We start from the raw sequence: 11,529 nt of genomic DNA, 5'->3' as shown, positions 1-11,529 counted from the left end.
GGGGTCAGCACAGACACCCGAGCAGCGCACCGGTGCCTGCGAGTCCATCCCTTCCGCTCCGTTTCCACAAACCACCTCCTCGGACACCTGACCACGGTCCCCAGCTCCACCCCCGCCCGTCAGAGGCCCCGCGGAGCGAGCCCATGGGCTCGTTGCTACCGCCTTCTTTCAACCTCAAAGGCACGTTGGTCTTTAGACATTTTCTGTCGATGACGCCAATATTTTTCAGCATCAGAGCGACGTTTTTCCAATAGCTGGTTTTCAGATACATTCTGTCGCAGGCGCCACCTTCTTTCAAGATCAGATGCAGGTCCCCGGACCCGCCCCTCCCAAGCAGGGAGGAGGCAGGAGACGCGAGAGCCGGGGGTCCACGACAGCCTGCCCTGGTTCAGGCGGAAGGAAGGACACTGAAAGCTGTGTTTTGTTTAAAAAAAAAAAAAAGGAACTAAACCCCAGTGAGCTGTGTGCAAGGTGCCAGCAGCCCAGACAAGAACGTCGGAGGGAAGACTCCGGTTTCCATCTGCCACTGACCACCACGGAAAGTGAGAGGGGGGGTCCCCAGGGAGATCTGCATCCAACACATACGTGTGAGTTTGCACGTGAGAGAGAGAGAGAGAGAGCGTGCGTTTGGGCCGGGCCGGCGTGGCTCAGTGGTTGAGCTTTGACCTATGAACCAGGAGGTCAGGTTTGATCCCCGGTCAGGGCACACGCAGGGTTCGGGTTCAATACCCAGTAGGGGGTGTGCGGGACGCAGCCGATCCATGATTCTCTCTCATCATTGATGTTTCTCTCTCTCCCTCTCCCTTCTCTCTGAAATCAACAAAAATATATATTTTTTTAAAAACACACAAAAAATGTACCTGGGCCCTGGCCAGTCAGGCTCAGTGGATAGAGTGCCGGCCCTTGGACTGAAGGGTCACCGGTTCGATCGGTCAGGGCACATCCCGCAGTGCGGGCTCGTGCAGGAGGCACCCAATCGATGTGTGTCTCTCACATCAACGTTCCTCTCCCTGTGCCTCTCCTTCCCTCCACTCTCCCTAGAAATCAATGGGAAAATGTCCTCGGGGAGGATTAGCACAAAACACACACCTGCGCGCTGGGTTAAAACGTGACCCTGCCTGTGGGCGCAGGCGCTACCAGCAAACACTGCCCGCGAAGGCCTCCCAAGACGGTGCCGCACGTCTCGGCACAACCACCAGCCCATCGAGGGACGGGAGCAGGAACCTTCCGGCTGTCAGGGAAGACCTGCCCACCCCCCGCCCCAGGCTCAGGCGGCGGAAAGAGCGGGACCCACCTCCACGCGCTGACCCAGCCCCTCCCACAGCCGCCGGCTACTCACCAGGGCGTGGAAGGACGACACGGAGAAGATGCCCAGGCGTCCCATGGCCACCTTGGTGGGGCGGCTGGCGAAGGCGAGCAGCCGCTTGGGGTTGGGCAGCTCGCCGCCCTGCAGGCTGGCCAGGTAGCAGCGGTAGCGGAACAGGTCCATCTGGAACTGCTCCAGGTTCTGCTCCCAGACGAAGATCTGCGGGGACACGGCAGGGACACGCGGGGACGTGAGAGAGGGGGGCCCGCACCGCACTTCATCCCGCACAGGCGTCACAGACCCACGCTGCCAGGCCCCGGAGTCCATCGTGGGGGTGCAGAGGGTCCCCTACGTGCTCAGGCGCCGGCAGGGGAGGGTCCCTGCGTTCACAGCCCGCGTGGTTTCTGCACAGACGTGGGCCATGAATTCAGTACGACAAACGAAAACAGGTCACGAGGTCCAGGGTCCCCCGGGTGGGGACTCACGTTTGCAGCGTTACAGGGGCCTCGGCGCCGGGCTTGGGGCACAAACCAGGAGGAGGAAGCGAAAACGGGGGTCCAGCCCCGGGTATTAGGTGACCTACCAGGGCTGGCTTCTCACAGAGACGAGGAGAAGAGGAAAAGAGGGGAGCTGAAGAGCAGAGCAAACACCCACGTGGTGTGGGGACAGGGGGGTGTGGAGAGGACCTGGTGGGGCGTGGGAACATGGGTTGGGGCCGGCCCGATTCCGGGGGACACAGTTCCCCCTGCGGGTAGACCACAGAAGTTCCTTACGGTTTAGGGCAAAATAAGACCTAGCCCCTGAAGCTGGTGTGACAGTAAATAAGATCATGTAAGAGGAAGACTGGAGCCCGGGAGTGTCGACCTATGAACCAGGTGGTCACGGCTCAACTCCCGGTCAGGGCGCATGCCCAGGTTATGGGCTCCATCCCAGTGAAGGGTGTGCGGGAGGCGACTGATCAGTAATTCTCTCGCACCATTGATGTCCTATCTCTCCGTCTCCCTCTCCCGTCAATAAAAACATATTACAAAAGGAAAAACCCACTCCTGAAGGTGGTATCCGGGCCCACCTACATCTAGAACCCTACGTTTACTGAGGAGTCCAGAGGGGACCCACCGCTGAGCCCTGACCCCCGATCACGCCCAGCACACACCCGGACGGCTTCGTCCGCCTCCGCCTCCTTCCCGCTCCGCCAGCTCCTGACAATCGACCATGAGCAGCAGCGAGGAAACTGCCCGTCACGGGGAGAACTGAGCAGCCTGGGGCCCGGTGGCCACAGCAGCCAGAGCGGGAGCTGAGAGCCGCCCAAGGGCTCAGGGTTCCACCCAAATCAGACGGGGGCAACTGCCTGACCCAGAAGGCCGACCGCCTGACCCAAGAGGGTGTGAGCCAACAGTGGTTCTCAACCTTAGCTGCACATTAGAATCCCCTGGGAATCTTTCTAAAATCCTGATTTCTGGGCCTCATCCTCCGGAAATTCTGTGTCTTTGTGATGGAGTGGGGCCACAACATGAGTAACACAGAAACAGAATTTCCGGAGGATGAGGCCCAGCAATCAGGATTTTAGAAAGATTCCCAGTGACTCTCATGTGCAGCCGAGGGTGAGAACCACGGCCTAGCGGGAGCTGTGAGTCTCGGGGAGAGCCATCACCTGGTCGAGGATGGTCTTCTTCTTCCTGGAGTCGGTGACAGCGGACAGCTGCATCTCGCCCATTTTCTTCATCTTCTCGTCCATGTCGATCTTCTGCTCCAGCTTCTTGATCTCCGACTTGAGGAGGCGGAGCGTGTCCTCCTTGTGGTGGTGCCTGGCGACGGCGGCCGAGCAGGCCGAGTGGATGGCGGTGATCCAGTTCTCCAGCTCCGTCTGGCTGGTGGTCTGCGGGGGGGTGCGGGGGGGACACCTCTTAGGCCATCGGAACGAGAACTTCCCAATGGGCCGATCCTAAAAGGAGCTCATCCTACATTTTCACACGAGGACACGCAGGATGGGGGAGGGGCAGCTGTGTATCTGCCGCCAAGTATTAATCATCGGAACAGAAAGTCAGGAGCTAGTATCTAAAGTCAAATAAGAAATAGCCTAAGTATGTGCATGAGGAATGAGGGTAAAAGGAATTAAAAGCAAACACGCAGGTAAACCGGTTGAGCCTCGTTCCTCTGGGCAGGGAGGCTGGGGGGGGGGGGGTTTTTTGGGGGGGGGGGGGGGGCAGTGAGGAAAGAGAGAATCTCACTCGAGGTGTTAAGAGTTCGTTGAATTCTTTAAACTGTGCTCAGAGTGACTTCATGCAAATGGAAATGCTATAAAAACAAAGCAAATGCTGCGAGTAGCACAGTCCCTGGATGGTACTAACAGCAGCAGCGTAATTATACATGACATCTAGCTGACAGCCGCGGGCTGCACTGCGCTTCTAACGGCGGTGGGACCTCCGGGCGCTCGACTCTGAGGCTGCCAGCGTGTGTGTGTTCATCACCTGCACTCACTCGCCACCCTCCTCTCAGGCCCCGGGGGGCCACACGCTCTCCCTTCGGGGCTCGCTGCCCCTGTACCTCATGGTGGTTTCCAGGGGCCGCCCCGAGGTCCTCTCGGGCACAGATTCCCGGCTCAGCTCATGGGCCATGGCGGGGAGCGTGTCTGTGTCCCTCACTAACTGCAGGGGACGCGCTACCAGCGTGGCGCCGACCAGCTGCCCTGGGCGAGGCAGGTTCTCCGCGAGGATAAAGGCATTGACCTGGGCTCCGTGCCCACGTCCCAGAGGTGACCCGTAGCCACAAGGAATCGATGCCAAACCAAAGGCGAATGTTTCCGGGGTGTCTCCGAGAGGCAGCTGGAGGCGTTAGCTGTCGACTAAGGACACTCAGCCAACAGAGAACAGAGGCCCCACCTCCACCTGTCACGGCTGCGGATAAAGTGACGTTACAGGGACACACCACCAGGGGGTCCAATTAGGGTCCAAGATGATCTGAACGCGTCCCTTAGACCGGAAGCTGCCGCAGAGCCGACTCGAAGCCACACAGTGAGCACCGCCGGGGGCGCTGGGAAAGCCACTCGGTTAGGGCTAGAAAGGAGCCACCTCATCAACCAGGAGCCGAGGCTGAGGGGCTGGCACCCCACAACCTCCCAATGACTCCGCGGGGCCTGTGGTTTCCGGGAAATTCGGGAACTGACCAGCCTCGCAGAGAAAATGAGAGGCAGGCTGCTCCGGGCCAGGTGGGTGCACGGGGGGCAGGGGGACAGGGGGGCAGGAGGAGGAGATGGGAACTCAGTCCTAGGAGAGCGGCCTAGACGCCTGAATGACGGCCGGAGCACAGGAGCTGCTGGCAACAAGCAGACTTGCTTCAGACCAGAGGTTTCATGCGCCGACTGCTCAGTCCAGGGCACTGGCCTCCTCTCCCTTCGGTTGTCAAACAGAAAAACAACAACAGCCAACACAGAGCCGTCTGGAGCGAATGAATCAAAATTATACCTTTTTTTTCCCCTCAGATCGGCAGAAAAGTAATACAGTTTTAGGTGTGCCTCAGAGTTATGATAATTAGTTGATGGATGAAGATGAAAAAGGCTGCGAATCGCTGCTCTAGACTCTGGGGAAGAAGACAGAAGCAGAGGATACGGCAAAAGGCGCCAGAGAGAACGCCTGTACCCAGCGTGGAAAAGAACTTTCCAGAACTTGGCGTTCGCTTACAGCACAGACCGTGGAAAAGCTGGGAGCTCCCCAGGCGTGTCCGTGGCCGTGGCCGTGCAATGGGCAGGCGGAGCCGCTGGGAGGGGCCGCGCACAGGCGGTGCCTACTCAGTCCCGGGTGTCGGATCCTGGTGGGGGGGTCGTCCAGACCCCCCTAAGCTGGCTGCATGGACCTCTGTCCAGTCTACGCAGAGCCAGACAGGGCGCTTGGAGACGCCTCCAGGCAAAACTCAAGTCCTCGGACTTTCCGGGGCTGCCACGGGCACCCGCTGGAGGGGCTGTGCAGGCTGAGCCCGGGGGCGTTCCCCGTCTGATCGCACTGACCACTGTCAGTCGCCATGACTGCACATCGGCCATGGACCAGGCACTGGACTTGTATCCTCACGTTCAATCCCCAAGTCAACGGGATGGTGTCTGCTTCCCAGTCTCTTTTTCCTCCTCCCTTCATAGCACGCCCGATGGGCCCTCATACCAGTGACCTTCTAAGGCAGTGGTTCTCAACTTCCTAACGCCGCGACCCTTTAACACAGTTCCTCAGGTTGTGGGGACCCCCAACCATATAAGTATTTTCGTTGCTACTTCATCTCTGTCATGTTGCTACTGTTATGCATCGTCATGTAAATATCTGATATGCAGGATGTATTTTCATTGTTACAAATTGAACATCATTAAAGCATAGTGATTCATCACAAAAACAATATGTAATTATATATGTGTTTTCCGACGGTCTTAGGCGACCCCTGTGAAAGGGTCGTCTGACCCCCAAAGGGGTCGCGACTCACAGGTTGAGAACCGCTGCTCTAAATGAAGAGCAGGTCCTGCGGGAAGGCGCCCCCTCCGAGACGCTGTTCTGGCCGCGTTAGACACAGGCTGCAGGACTTCTACCTGATCAGGCTCGGTTCTCCCCGGCTGCTCCCTGTTCCCAGGCATTTGTACAGGAATTAAAAACCAAGAGTAGCCGCAGCTGGCACGGCTCCGTGGCTGAGTGTTGACCTATGAGCCACGAGGCTGCAGCAACCTGTAAATTATCCCATAACCAGAGTCTGATTCCGGTCAGGGCACAGGCCCGGTTGTGGTCTCAATCCCCAGTGGGGGGCGTGCAGGAGGCAGTCGATCCATGGTTCTCTCTCATCCCTGATGTTTCTCTCCCTCTCCCTCTCCCTTCCTCTCTGACATCAATAAAAATATTTAAGAACACACAATATTAGGATACATTGCCACAAAAGAAGGTCCCGGTAACGGGCAGAGGGAGGGGCAAGGGAGGGCTGAGAGGACGGTGCCCTGTGGGTGGTGGCACCCCGCCCGGCCCCCGGCAGAGGGGAGCGCACCTAAAAGGCAGCGCGTGGCGCCCCTGGCGCGGGCACAACCTCGTGCTCTCTCAGTGGCCACACTCGGCCGTCCCACCCTGCACGCCCCCAGCACACACACCCCGTTTCTCCCGTAGCCGGTAATACTCACACACGCACTCATAAACACCCACACTCACACACACACACAGGCCCCTACACACACACTCTCTCACACACACACTCTCACACACACACACACACACACACTCACACAGGCCCCTACACACACACACACACTCACACACACACGCACTCAGACACCCATACTCACACACACACTCACACACACACTCAGACACACACGCACTCACTCTCACACTCACACACACACACAGACTCACACAGGTCTCCTTCCAGGCGCCGTCCCAGGAATGCAGGTTGGAACCAGAAGGTAGGGAACGCCCTCGTGGACCCCCAAGGGCCGTTTTTTTGGCATAAACACTCCACCCACAAGCAGGCACAGAGGTTTGCATGAATAAGGCCCTATGTTGCCACGAAAGAATTCTATTCAATGTGACCCAAAGGGTAGCTTCTACCAGCAATGTGTGGCCAGGAGAGTCGTTTCCAGAGGAATTCACACCAGGGTGTGCGGGTGAACAGGAGAGCGTCCCGCCCGGCCGGTGTGGCGCCGCTGGTTGGAGCGGTGTCCTGGGCGCCTGAGGTCACGGGTTCGGCTCCAGATCAGGCACAAACCCAGGCTGTGGGTTCATCCCCGGTCCGGGCGTGTGTGGGAGGCAACCGGTTGATGTTTCTCTCCCTAAAATCAATTTAAAATACATACACAGCGAGAGAGCATCCCCGAAAGATGTATACACACTGTCACAGCTGACAGGTCGGCTTTGGAAATGAAATGTACCTTAGCAAACACTGCCTTAGGAGGATGCAAACTGTGTGCACATCTTTGGGGACGCCCTGTGCGTGTTCTCAGGTGAGGATTCGATCGGAAAGGAGAGCGTCCTGAAAGCGATCCATCACTCCCTCACCGGCAGGGACCCAGAGCGGCCACGTGAGATACGATTTAGAACTATTCCCAGCGAGCGGCCGACGTCTAAGGACGAGAGAAAGCCGCTGCTGACTGTGTTACCGCGGATACACAGGACACGGAGGCCGTCAGAGGCTTCGGAGGAAGGGGGCTTGGCTTAAACCAGGACCCGCCACTCAGCGACTGTGTGACCTGGGCCCAATGTTTAGCCTTTGGAAGCCTCGGTGTCACCCATCTACACTGACAGGTTAGAATCTGGACACACAATCCAACTCGCGGTGGCTGTAAGATCACACGCGACTCACACTGTAAACACGCTCGAGAGGGCGGCCGACAGCGAGGGCGCAGTCACGGAGCTGCTGGCAGGACAGCGCTGCTGTCACTGGTGTGCGGGACGTCCGGCCTGGAAAGAAGCAGCAAAGGGTAGCACACGCCCAGGACCCGCGGCTGCCGACAGGAGAACCGGCCCTGAGAGGGTCCAGGCGACGGGCTGCTGGACAAAGACAGTAATCCGGCTACTGCGAATATTTTCAAAGAACCAAAGGAGATCGTGTCTGAAGACGTTTGAGAATATCTCACCAAATAGAGAATATCAACAGAGAAATTTATTTTATATATTTTTATTGATTTCAGAGAGGAAGGGAAAGGGAGAGAGAGAGAAACATCCATGATGAGAGAGAATCATGGACCGGCCGCCTCCTGCACGCCCCCCACTGGGGATGGAGCCCGCAACCTGAGCATGTGCCCTGACCAGAATCGAACCCGGGACCCTGCAGTCCGCAGGCCGACGCTCTATCCACTGAGCCAAACTGGCTAGGGCTCAACAGGGAAATTTAAACCAAAATTATTTTTAAATATAAATTCTGGAGTTGAAACGTAGATAAATAAAGCGAAAAATTCGCCAGAGGAGCTGAAAAGCAGATTTCCGCTGAGAAATAAAGAACCGGGGAACCAGGTCCGGTCCAGGGAACAGAACAGACAAAGAATGAAGGACAACGAGCAGCCTTCACCAACATTAACGTAAGGGAGTCCCAGGAGGAAAACAATCAACGGGCAGATAAACTATCTGAGGAAATAATGGCTGAGAACGTCACACATGGGATTTAACACACACACACCCACACCCAAGAAGCTCAATGCCTCCAGATGGAATAAACCGAGAGGCATCAATAGTTACAGTTGCAGGCAGATTATAATCCGACTGTTTAAAGACAAATGACAAAACTCCCCAACGCAACAGGAGAGAAGGAACTCGTCTAGAAAAGGGATCCTCACAACATTAACAGCCGACGGCTCATCGGAAGCCACCGCGGCCAGATGGCAGTGCAGTGGGCTCCTCAAAGCTGTGAAGTAACACTGCCAATCACGGATTTCGTATCCAGTAGAACAGCCTTCGAGATGCAGGAGAAATGAAGACCTTCCCAGATAAACAAAGCGTCCTGCTCAGCTGAGAAAGCGCATCCACTCTATTCCGCTGGAGGCTGCACGCGTCGCAGTGGGCAGAGGGCGGCTCACGCGCGGCCAGACACGTCTATTCCTGGCCCGAGTGGGGGTTACAGACGCACTTGGCGATACTTCGGTGAGCCGTGCGGTTATGTCTCGTGTGCTCTTCTTTAGGAGTGTTTTATATCACACATTTAAAGAAAGAATAACTGATTTTTTTTCTGTCCACAAACAAAACCACTATTTTATATTTATTACTTTAATGTCCTAAATAGAAATCACGCTAGGGACCAAACCCAGACACGTGGTGCAATAACCCACCGCTCTCTCCTAGGCCTTTGTCCCGGCTTCTCTCTCCTGCGTGGGATACTCTCACGCCGTGTCCCCCACCCACCCCTACGCTCCCCACGCGTCACTGCCAGCCTCCCCACAGCACCCAGGCCTCCCTGTGTCGGTCCGTGTAACATGCAAACTCTTTAAGTACAGGAACTACACCTTCCCGGTGTGCTCACTAGCGGTGAGCACAGCACACAGGAAGCACAGAGTAACGGCCGGAGCGGGTCCTGATGGTGGAAATGAAGGAAGGACAGTCCCTGACAAACCCCACAGGAGGTGCTGGGAGTGCACGGAGCCCACGCCAAGGGTTCCCGATAAGAGCAAAGCCAGCCCCGCCGTCACTAGCGGGTTCGCATCTTTCAATACGATTCACAGCCAGCTCCAGAGCGTCAGGCACAAAGACATGAGAAGGTGGAATGGAGGGCGATGGGGGAACGGCTCAGTCACTCTGGAATGTCACTTTCACGGAATGAGTGTCTCAGAAGACAACATGTTATGACAGAGACAGCCTGACAGCCCACATCCTGTCTGCAGGACGGGATGCGATCCCTTTTCGAAAGCGCAGCGCGAACCACGCCGCGATCGCAGTGAGACCGTCCCCCGCCAGGCAGCCGTGTCCCCCGGCTCAGCTCCCCCAACCCAGAAGTGACAGCCACCCGGGCAGGGGAGGGCTGGGGGGAGGGGGAGGCGGGAAGGACCCCCCCCAGACCCGACAGGAAGCGCCCACGAACCTGGAAGAGGAAGGCGTCGCCCAGGGAGTTGCTGAGGCAGAAGACGAAGTCCTTCTTGGGGTGCTCGGGCACGGCCTGCACGATGCCGTTCTCCACCCACACGGCGTGCTTGGGGACGCTGCCCGGCTCAATGCCCGACCTGCCGTCGCTCTCGTAGAAGAGGAGCGTGCACCCTGCGGGCAGAGGGGACAGGGCGGGACACTGCGCGTGAGACCCAGGGGGTCGGGGAGCCTGTGAAGACGCGGGTGGGCCCCGCGGAGGCCGAGGTCTAAACCGCAGCTTCCCGACCCGCACGGGCCCCTCGAGTCTTCCCCTCCTCCTCTGCTTTAGGCCATTTCACACTCGCATCCTCAGGGCACAGCGGGCCCTTGGGCGCCTGGGCCCCTGGTGATGGTGAACACGGCACCGTGAGCAGCACAGTCCCACCGGAGACTCTGCCTAGAGTCTCCAAGATTCGCAACCAGGACACAGGGTTGCGGGGTGTCTGGGCCACATCCTTGGGGAGCACGTGCGCTGCACTGGCTTCAGGCTGCAGGGTCAGGGGAGAGGGAGAGGGTGGAGCCTCAGGTCTCTTCTACCTGCTGTGCGGGCGTGCGGGTGGGGGGAGCGAGGAGGCGCTGTGGGCATCCCGTGGGCAGGGACAGAGATGTGGCTAAATGTCCGTGATGCCTGGGACAGACCCCACCAACAAGGACTGTGGGGAACACGCCCCGCACCCCTGCTAGGAGCCCAGCTCCCCGTCCCTCACTCCCCAGGACGACCCCCTTGGCGAGCAGCAGACACAGCAGAAACGAGGGGACAGTCCTTGCCACAGGCTGAGCCCAGAGCAGGAAGCTGAGGCTCACGAATGAGGGGCCACCAGCCTGGGGTGCACATGCTGACACCCCCTGGTCTCCCATCCTCTGTGTTTATAGCTTTTCCACTGGGTTTACAATCCACCGTGACAGGAGATGGTGAAAACAGGCTTTCACTCCACTACTTCCTGGTTCCAATGTCAAGACTAGCGTGAGGCACTTTAAACAATAAAGTAAAATAACCAGCGCGAGGCTGCGTCCTGAGCCTGATCACGCCCTGGTGCCTGCGTCTCCGGAGCATCACCTGTGCGCTCCCTGTGGCAGGAGACGCTCGGGCTAATTCTAAGTGAAATCTCCTTTTAATTAATTCTCTGTCTACAGTGGAAGAATCTTCGGGGAAATCGCCACCCCACCGTCCCAGGTGCTCTGCGTTTTAACTGGGAAGTGACGGGTTGCTAAGCAACTCGGGGCAGCCCTGCTGGGTGGCGGGAGGCCGAGGAGGAACGGGGAGGGGGCAGCGAAGGGCTCAGGGGCTCTGCCCGGGGCCTGGGTCCCCACGGCCGCGTCACTCAGAGCTGGGTCACCTCGAGCAGAAGGCTCCTCCTCTCGGGGCTGCTGAGCTGCGCCCTGAAGCCGCCCGGCTTCCTCACCCCTCATTCCCGCCAGGACCAGCAAAGGCTAACCCGCCCTCGCCAGGCCCCCGTGGAAAAGGACGCACCGCGTATGTCCCCCTAACACGGCTGCTGGGGCGACTGTGAGGTCAGCGGGGAGCTCGCGTGACCCCAACCTCAGGGCCCGTCACGGCCGAATGCCATCCCCCGGGGCCCTAAGTTGAGTCCCTGCCCAGGACTCGGGGTGTGTCTGAACCAGGAGGCAGGGACTCTAAGAGGGAATTGCAGTGATGAGGGCACG

At 58.2% G+C, this 11,529-nt stretch overlaps 1 protein-coding gene across 1 annotated transcript in view; it reads right to left on the bottom strand.

Annotated features, from left to right (window-relative positions):
• TIAM1 (T-cell lymphoma invasion and metastasis 1) overlaps positions 1 to 11,529 on the bottom strand; it is a 72,855-nt gene that overhangs the window by 38,512 nt on the left and 22,814 nt on the right. Inside the window, exons 3-6 of the mRNA XM_015565533.1 lie at positions 10,230 to 10,352; positions 9,824 to 10,144; positions 2,958 to 3,182; positions 1,277 to 1,525 (exon numbers count right to left, since the gene is read on the bottom strand). Coding sequence (XP_015421019.1) covers positions 1,277 to 1,525; positions 2,958 to 3,182; positions 9,824 to 10,144; positions 10,230 to 10,352 — 918 coding nt within the window. The remainder of the gene's footprint in view (positions 1 to 1,276; positions 1,526 to 2,957; positions 3,183 to 9,823; positions 10,145 to 10,229; positions 10,353 to 11,529) is intronic.

Source organism: Myotis davidii, unplaced genomic scaffold, assembly GCF_000327345.1.
Source record: "Myotis davidii unplaced genomic scaffold, ASM32734v1 scaffold436, whole genome shotgun sequence".
Classification (NCBI taxonomy): domain Eukaryota; kingdom Metazoa; phylum Chordata; class Mammalia; order Chiroptera; family Vespertilionidae; genus Myotis; species Myotis davidii.
This window is presented reverse-complemented; position numbering and strand designations above follow the sequence as displayed.